At 44.2% G+C, this 7,960-nt stretch overlaps 1 protein-coding gene and 1 pseudogene across 1 annotated transcript in view; one reads left to right on the top strand and one right to left on the bottom strand.

The window, feature by feature from the left end:
• The window catches only part of LOC119887775, an 878,746-nt pseudogene that overhangs the window by 827,222 nt on the left and 43,564 nt on the right, over positions 1-7,960 (top strand).
• The window catches only part of LOC119889520 (NLR family CARD domain-containing protein 3-like), a 237,846-nt gene that overhangs the window by 224,616 nt on the left and 5,270 nt on the right, over positions 1-7,960 (bottom strand). The window contains 3 exon segments of the mRNA XM_038700706.1: positions 5,600-5,773; positions 5,843-7,220; positions 7,223-7,639. Coding sequence (XP_038556634.1) covers positions 5,600-5,773; positions 5,843-7,220; positions 7,223-7,639 — 1,969 coding nt within the window.

The following is a 7,960-nucleotide window of genomic DNA, read 5'->3' as shown; positions in this document are numbered from 1 at the left end:
CTGATTCCCTGCCTGAACTACTGTTGTTTTTACTTTCCGTTTGAATTTTCGGTTTCTGTCTGGATACCTTATTTCATTGAACATTCCTTTTGGATCTGTTTGGACTTTGGAACTCTAGTAAGTGTTTTCACTTTTTGACACAACCGTGACACTTTAAATGCCTCAAAATCAACTGAAGAGTTGTCTCACTTATTTTTGACTATTTTGTACCACTAAGTCTGGCAAGTTTTATAGCATGCTATTTCTCTCTTTTTAGTTTTATCTAGTTAACGGAATTATAAGCCTAGGAGAAGAAATTGGTAGTGTTGTTGTTTTCCCACCATAACGAAGGTTAGAACAGAGTGTGACAACCTGCACCTCTCAGGTTGCACCACTCATGAACAATGCCCATTCATAGGCCGCACAGTGATTACCTCCAATTCATGTGAGTATTCGTCAATGGGCATGTCCGTGGCGTCGATGATTCACCATGACACAGGAAGTTTTTATAACTTCAGTGTACATGCTCACATCTGCACAAAACTTTATGTGCTTGATAACTGTCTCGCCCCGAATACATCTACACGTCAATATTAATTTCTAGACATAGCGCCAAGTGCTATGTAGCGCCACAAAAGGGACACAGGAAGTGACGTATAACGCCATCAAGCAGCGTCTGAAGCGCGTAGCAAATTCACAGCCACACCGGCGGAGCTCCAGATTATGCAGTGCGTCGGGGCGTGAGGCTGCCGTGCTGCATATTCTGGAGCTCCGAGGGCCCGCCCAATGCTGCTTACAGCTTTAATTTTCTTTCTTTTTTTTGGCAAAGTAACCTCAGTTTTAGGGGCCTAATCATACTCGAAAACTCAAACTTTGCACAAAATTCAGACGTGGCGAAAAATGATATATTTTATGGGTTTTGCGCATGGGCGTGGCAAAATGGCTCGCTAGCGCCACGTACAGAGCAGCCCTAAGTTCCTAAGGCACAGGAAGTTGTCATAACTTCAGTGTGCATGCTCAGATCTGCACCAAACTGTACATGTAGGATGAGAGTCCTGCCCTGAACACATCCGTATGCCAACAAACACACAATGTCATAGCAAAACTTTTGGAGTAAAAAAAGCCTCTTGGAGCCGTACCTGAAATCAGACAGGAAGTCAGCTCTTTTGATTTGAATGTGCAATTACAGCCCATTTATGGCCTTTTACAAGGTCCGTACTTTAACAAACTCCTCCTAGGAAATTAATCGGATCAACTTAAATGTTCTACTGGGCATTCTAAAGGCATTGATGATGAAAGTTGTGCTATCTGTGAGTTTTTGTTCACTCAACGTCATAGCGCCACCTGCTGGTACCAGGAAGTAAGCCGTTTCTGACAAAACGTGGCCGCCTCACACCCTGACGTGCAGCTTTAACACTGCTTGCAGCTTTAATTTGAGTTTATTATTTTGTGGAATTTATTCAGCTAAAAAAGCAATTCAGTAAACAATCATCCTCCACACTGAATGAAGAGAAGGTCTGCCTACATAGTGAGTATGAAGGGGCGGTGTTCATGAGTGGTGGAACCTGAGAGGTGCAGGTTGTCACAAGAAGAAACACTGAATCCTGCATCTTTGTGAGAACTGTGCCATGCAATGTGTTGGCCCAGACCTTTGCCATTGGCCCTGAAACAAGACTGCCAGACTGGCCAGGAAACCTTATCCACTCATCCAACGAAGGTTAAAATCAAGGGCAACTGGACTTGGTTGAAGATACTGGAAGACGTTTCGTCCCTCATCCAAAGGACTTCTTCAGTTCTGACTGACTGGCAGGGAAACTCAGCTATTTAAGATGTCCATGAAGATTCTCAGTCATCCAGGTCATAGTTATCTAACGAAGGTTAAAATCAAGGGCAACTGGATCTTCCAAGTAACTTCCAGTGTCTTCAACTAAGTCCAGTTGCCCTTGATTTTAACCTTCGTTGGATCAGCTATTTAACCTCAGTGGGGTCGTTATCCCGGGTCATCGATACCGCTGGTTCGTTAGTGTTCCTTGTTGCTGTGACGACAGTCGTTACAGTCGTTAAGACTACCTGAGGCCAAGACTGAACGACCATCGTTGGTATCTTCACCTGAGGCCAATAGGTTACGTTTGTTGAGTTTCCTGGGAAGTGATGAAAGGACAGCATTGTAAGTGGGGGATAAGTGGTGGCGTAGACCCCCTCCCCTGTTCAATGACGGCTTCTCCACCCTGGTGTAGATGCTTCCTTGACACCTCTTTCAAACCATCCATCTTCTCTGTCTAAAATGTGCACCTGGTGGTCCTCAAACGAGTGTCCTCTGTCCTTCAGATGTAAGTAGACAGCAGAGTCTTGACCTGAGGAGTTGGCCCTTCTGTGTTGAGCCATGCGTTTGTGTAGTGGTTGTTTAGTCTCCCCAATATACAGGTCTGTGCATTCCTCACTGCATTGGACCGCATACACTAGATTGCTTTTCTTGTGTTTGGGTGTGCGGTCTTTGGGGTGGACCAGCATCTGTCTTAGTGTGTTCTTGGGTTTAAAAAACACAGGGATGTTGTGTTTGTTGAAAATCCTCCTGAGTTTCTCTGATACTCCAGACACGTATGGAATCACAATGTTGTTGCGTTTGACCTTCTTTTCCTCCCCTGTAGTTTTGTTCTTCTTGGATCTTGTGGCTGTTTTCACAAAGGTCCATTTAGGGTATCCACAGGCTGTAAGTGCCCCCTTCAGGTGGTTCTGTTCCTTCTCTCTGGCTTGGGCGCTTGTTGGTATGTTTTCCGCTCTGTGGTGCAGTGTTCTCATGACCCCTAGCTTGTGCTCCAGTGGGTGGTGGGAATCGAACAGTAGGTATTGGTCTGTGTGTGTGGGTTTTCTGTAAACACCAATCTGCAGGCTCCTGTCCTCTTCAATGTGTACAGCGCAGTCCAGAAAGGCCAAACTGTTGTTATGAACATCTTCTCGTGTGAACTTGATGTTACTGTCCACAGAGTTGATGTGTTCTGTGAAGGCTTGCACTTCCTGGCTTTTAATTTTGACCCAGGTGTCGTCCACATATCTGTACCAGTGGCTCGGTGCTGTTCCTCTGAAGGAGTTGAGGGCTTTATTCTCCACTTCTTCCATGTAGATGTTTGCCACAATCGGTGATACCGGTGATCCCATGGCACAGCCATGCTTCTGTCTGTAGAATCCACCGTTGTACTGGAAGTAGGTGGTGTTTAGACAGAGGTAAGAGTAATTTACAGATTTGGTCAGGGCTGAGGCTAGTTCTGTTGTCCAGGGTGTTGTCTTGTGTTAGCCGTTTCCTGATGGTTTCTACTGTCTACTGGGATGCAGGTGAACAAAGAAGTCACATCATAGGATACCATGGTTTCATCTGGATCCAGTTTTAGTCCTTGAACTCAAAGTCAATAGAGTTTTTGACGTGGTGAGGCGTGTTTCCCACCAAAGGAGCTAAGATGGTGGAAATGTGTTTGGCAATGTTGTAGGTGACCGAGTTAATGCTGCTGATAATCGGCCTGAGTGGGGCTCCTTCTTTGTGTATCTTGGGTAGTCCATAAATGCATGGAATGGCTTCTCCAGGATACAAACGGTAATATTGTTCACGGGTGATGGTGCTGTCCTTCTGTAACTGTTGTAGACATTCTATGGCCTTTTTCTTGTATCCGCTGGTTGGGTCTCGTCTCAATGTCTCATACATGCTTGTGTCCATTAGTAGTGTGTTGACTTTGTTCTGGTAGTCGGCTGTGTTAAGTACTACCTTATCCACTCAGGTACCAACTCAAGCAGTCACCTCGGAGCATGACTACCCCTCAAGCTGCACTCGGCCTGAACCCTACTCACAACGGCAAAAAAAAAACACTGGGAGTATCTCATCTCTGCCAGTGCTTCAAAACAGTAGGCTGAACAATGTTTTTTGCTGTAACAAAGAATTGATGTCAAACTAAATATATTAATTCCTATTTAGACAAGTGCCCTAGCGTTACATTAGCATCTTACCACTGTCACCATCAGAGGACATACTTCACTGACACCAATAAGATCAGGTTTATTTCATCACAATATCTGCTATTCATCTGTTATGTTCCTTCTGAGTCCTTTATTTATTCTGTTATTCAGTATTTAGCTAAACTAAATATCCTCATTTAATCCGCAAGAACTTGTCTGTGTGTTTTCATTGTAGTAGAAGACAAGGTCAATCTACTGATCGATTTAATAATTGGGTTTTGATTAATTTGCTTTAATTAACCTGTTATTAAAGTGGTGCCCCAGCAAGTGTTTAATAAAGTGTTTTTTAAATGAGACAGTTCAAAATCCAACACATTCTCACTCCTGACTCGTCACATATTGATGCTTGGTCAAGGCCCTTTGGTCTCGCTTGAAAACGTCCTGGGTACCCCTTTACTGTCATTTTTAGACGTTTAGAGCTCCACGTCAAGTTAGCAACGCTTAGTAACAGCAAATATGCAATGTCCTGTTAGACTAAACTAAAACGCTAGCGTTTTGAAACATCGCCATTTTGAAACGGCACGTTAAAGTTATGAAACATTTTTTTTGTGCACAAAAAGTACTTGGTTAGGTTTAGGCAACAAAACTACTTGGTTAAGGTTAGGAAAATATCATGTTTTGGGTTAAAATAACTACGTACATCAGTTAACACGCAAGTAAGTTACGTCAATTCCGTAAGTCAAATAAAAAAATTTAATGTTGACTTTGTTTCCCACAGAACGCAAACACTGATCTCCTTTTTTAAAGTCTGGGTTCTGGCCCTACAGGGCTTCTCCCACTGCTTTGAACTATGACGCTACAGGGATCCCCAGTGCGTTACAAACTGACGCCGAAGTGGCTTGACCAAATGTCCATATGTGATGAGTCGGGGAGTGAGAATGGATTGCCAAATCTGATCTAACCAAACTGCATGAATTATTATCATTGTTCCTTGCAGACCTCCTACACAAATATCACATTTTTATGTTTAACCAGTGTTTCTCTTCGGATCAAAGAAAAAAGGTTTCCTACAAGTGTGAAGGACCTCTTCTGTCAGACTTTGGCTGCAGCAGGCCTCTTCATACCTGAAAGTGTCCAGTCTCCAGTGAGGATCCTCCAGACAGCAGCTTCACTCCTGAGTCTCCTGGATGATTGTAGCTCAGGTCCAGCTCTCTCAGATGGGAGGAATGGCCAGAGAAACACAGCCTTCCTCTGTAATCAGACAGCCTGACAGCCTGAAAACACAAAAAACAACACACATGGCAGATCATCTGAGGAACCTGCTGTGCTGGTTAGATACAGGAGTAAACTGTCTCCAAATACATAGTTAAATCTAGACTGTTCACATTTAGCATTAACGTTTGGCAGGTAAAATGTCAGTTGCTAATTTAGTAATTAAAAGTAAACATAAAGTAAAACTGAGGCTGATGAATGTCATTAGTTCTGCAGGTATTTGGTCATATACCAAAGTATTGGACAAATTAAATTGTTGACCTGATGATGGCGCTAGACGAAAAGTCAGAGGACCAAGACATTAACTTTTAGCACAAACAAAACAAAAATGTGACTTCAAAATAAAGAATAAGAAAACATAACATTTTCAATAGTCATCAGTTGAACGGGCTTACGGAATCCTGACCTGAGCATTTTTAGTGTACAGTGTGGACTCTCCAGTCCAACGGACAGCTGCTTTACTCCTGAATCCTGCAGGTTGTTGTTACTCAAGTCCAGCTCTCTCAGACTAGAGGACTGGGAGCTGAGAACTGTGGACAGAGCTTCACAGCTTCTCTCTGAGAGGTTACAGCCACTCAGTCTGGAGAGACAGTAGTAAAAGTTTTTTTTTAATTTTTTAAGTTTTGAATGATGAATTAATCCCACTTACAGAGCTTTCTTGGAGGCTTTGACCACTGGCAGCAGCCTCAGAAGAGCCTCCTCTGAAGCAGAGTATTTCTTCAGGTCAAACACCTCCAGATCTTTTTCTGATGACAGTAAGATGAAGACCAGAGCTGACCACTGAGCAGGAGAGAGTTTATCTGTGGAGAGACTTCCTGAACTCAGGGACTGTTGGATCTGATCCACTAGAGAACCATCCTTCAGTTCATTCAGACAGTGGAACAAATTGATGATTTTCTCTGCAGAGGGAGTCTCTTCGATCTTCTTCTTGATGTACTCGACTGCTACCTGGTTGGTTTCTGAGCCACTTCCTGTCTGTGTCTGCAGGCCTCGTAGAAGATTCTGATTGGTCTGCAGTGAAAGTCCCAGGAGGAAGCGAAAGAACAAGTCCAGGTGTCCATTTGGACTCTGTAAGGCCTTGTCCACAGCACTCTGGTAGAGATATTTTGATTTGTCTCCAAACAGTTTAGACCACCGGGAGGTTGATTGTTCTTCTGCCAACAGATTGACACCAGAGTTGATGAAGGTCAGATGGACATGAAGAGCAGCCAGAAACTCCTGAACGCTCAGATGGACGAAGCAGAACACCTTGTCCTGGTACAGCCCTCTCTCCTCTTTAAAGATCTGTGTGAACACTCCTGAGTACACTGAGGCTGCTCTGATATCGATGCCACACTCTGTCAGGTCTGATTCATAGAAGATCAGGTTGCCTTTCTGCAGCTGCTCAAAAGCCAGTTTTCCCAGAGACTCAATCATCTTCCTGCTCTCTGGAGTCCAGTGTGGATCTGTCTCAGATCCTCCATCATACTTGGTTTTCTTCAGTTTGGACTGAACCACCAGGAAGTGGATGTACATCTCAGTCAGGGTCTTGGGCAGCTCTCCTCCCTCTCTGGTCTTCAACACCTCCTCCAGAACTGTAGCAGTGATCCAGCAGAAGACTGGGATGTGGCACATGATGTGGAGGCTTCGTGATGTCTTGATGTGGGAGATGATTCTGCTGGCCTGCTCCTCATCTCTGAACCTCTTCCTGAAGTACTCCTCCTTCTGTGGGTCAGTGAACCCTCTGATCTCTGTCACCATGTCAACAAACTCAGAAGGGATCTGATTGGCTGCTGCAGGTCGTGTGGTTATCCAGAGGCGAGCGGAGGGAAGCAGCTTCCCCCTGATGAGGTTTGTCAGCAGCACATCCACTGAGGTGGACTCTGTGACATCAGTCAGGACCTCATTGTTGTGGAAGTCCAGAGGAAGTCGACACTCATCCAGACCGTCAAAGATGAAGACAACCTGGAACTCTTCAAACCTGCAGATTCCTGCTTCTTTGGTTTCAGGAAAGAAGTGATGAACAAGTTCCACCAAGCTGTACTTTTCTCTTTCAGCACATTCAGCTCTCTGAAAGTGAATGGAAATGTGAACTGTATGTCCTGGTTGGCTTTGTCTTCAGCCCAGTCCAGAGTGAACTTCTGTGTTAAGACTGTTTTCCCAATGCCAGCCACTCCCTTTGTCATCACTGTTCTGATTGGTTCATCTCTTCCAGGTGAGGCTTTAAAGATGTCTTCTTGTCTGATGGTTGTTTCTGGTCTGTCTGGTTTCCTGGATGCTGTTTCAATCTGTCTGACCTCATGTTCATCATTGACCTCTGCAGTCCCTCCCTCTGTGATGTAGAGCTCTGTGTAGATCTGGTTCAGGAGGGTTGGGTTTCCTGCTTTAGCAATCCCCTCAAACACACACTGGAACTTCTTCTCCAACTTAGATTTAAGTTCACGCTGACAATCTGCATCGGGATTTCCTGAATGAACACACAACAAAGATCATCAGGGTTGGCAGTTAGTGTGTCTTGATGAACCAGGCTCATCTTCGTAATGCCCCCCAATAATTTGCCCCCCTTTAGGCTTGAATGTCGTTTCTGACTTTAAAACCCGCAGATACTCTGAAGCTGCTTTCTGAAGCTGCTTCGACCAACTCTGATCAGGTTCTGCTGTCTTTCACTTAGGTATAATGAAGTTAAAACTTCTCACAGAGAATGTGAAACTTATTTACACTTAATGTTTTTAGATTAAAAACTACACTTTGTCTTCCTTGTGTAACTGAAAATAAAGCAGCATTTCAC

This window comes from Micropterus salmoides, unplaced genomic scaffold (assembly GCF_014851395.1).
Source record: "Micropterus salmoides isolate LMB-PRFRI ecotype aquatic unplaced genomic scaffold, ASM1485139v1 Ms_hic_scaffold_1, whole genome shotgun sequence".
NCBI classification, from domain to species: domain Eukaryota; kingdom Metazoa; phylum Chordata; class Actinopteri; order Centrarchiformes; family Centrarchidae; genus Micropterus; species Micropterus salmoides.
Note: the sequence above shows the minus strand (reverse complement) of the source record. Positions and strands in the feature narration are given on the sequence as shown.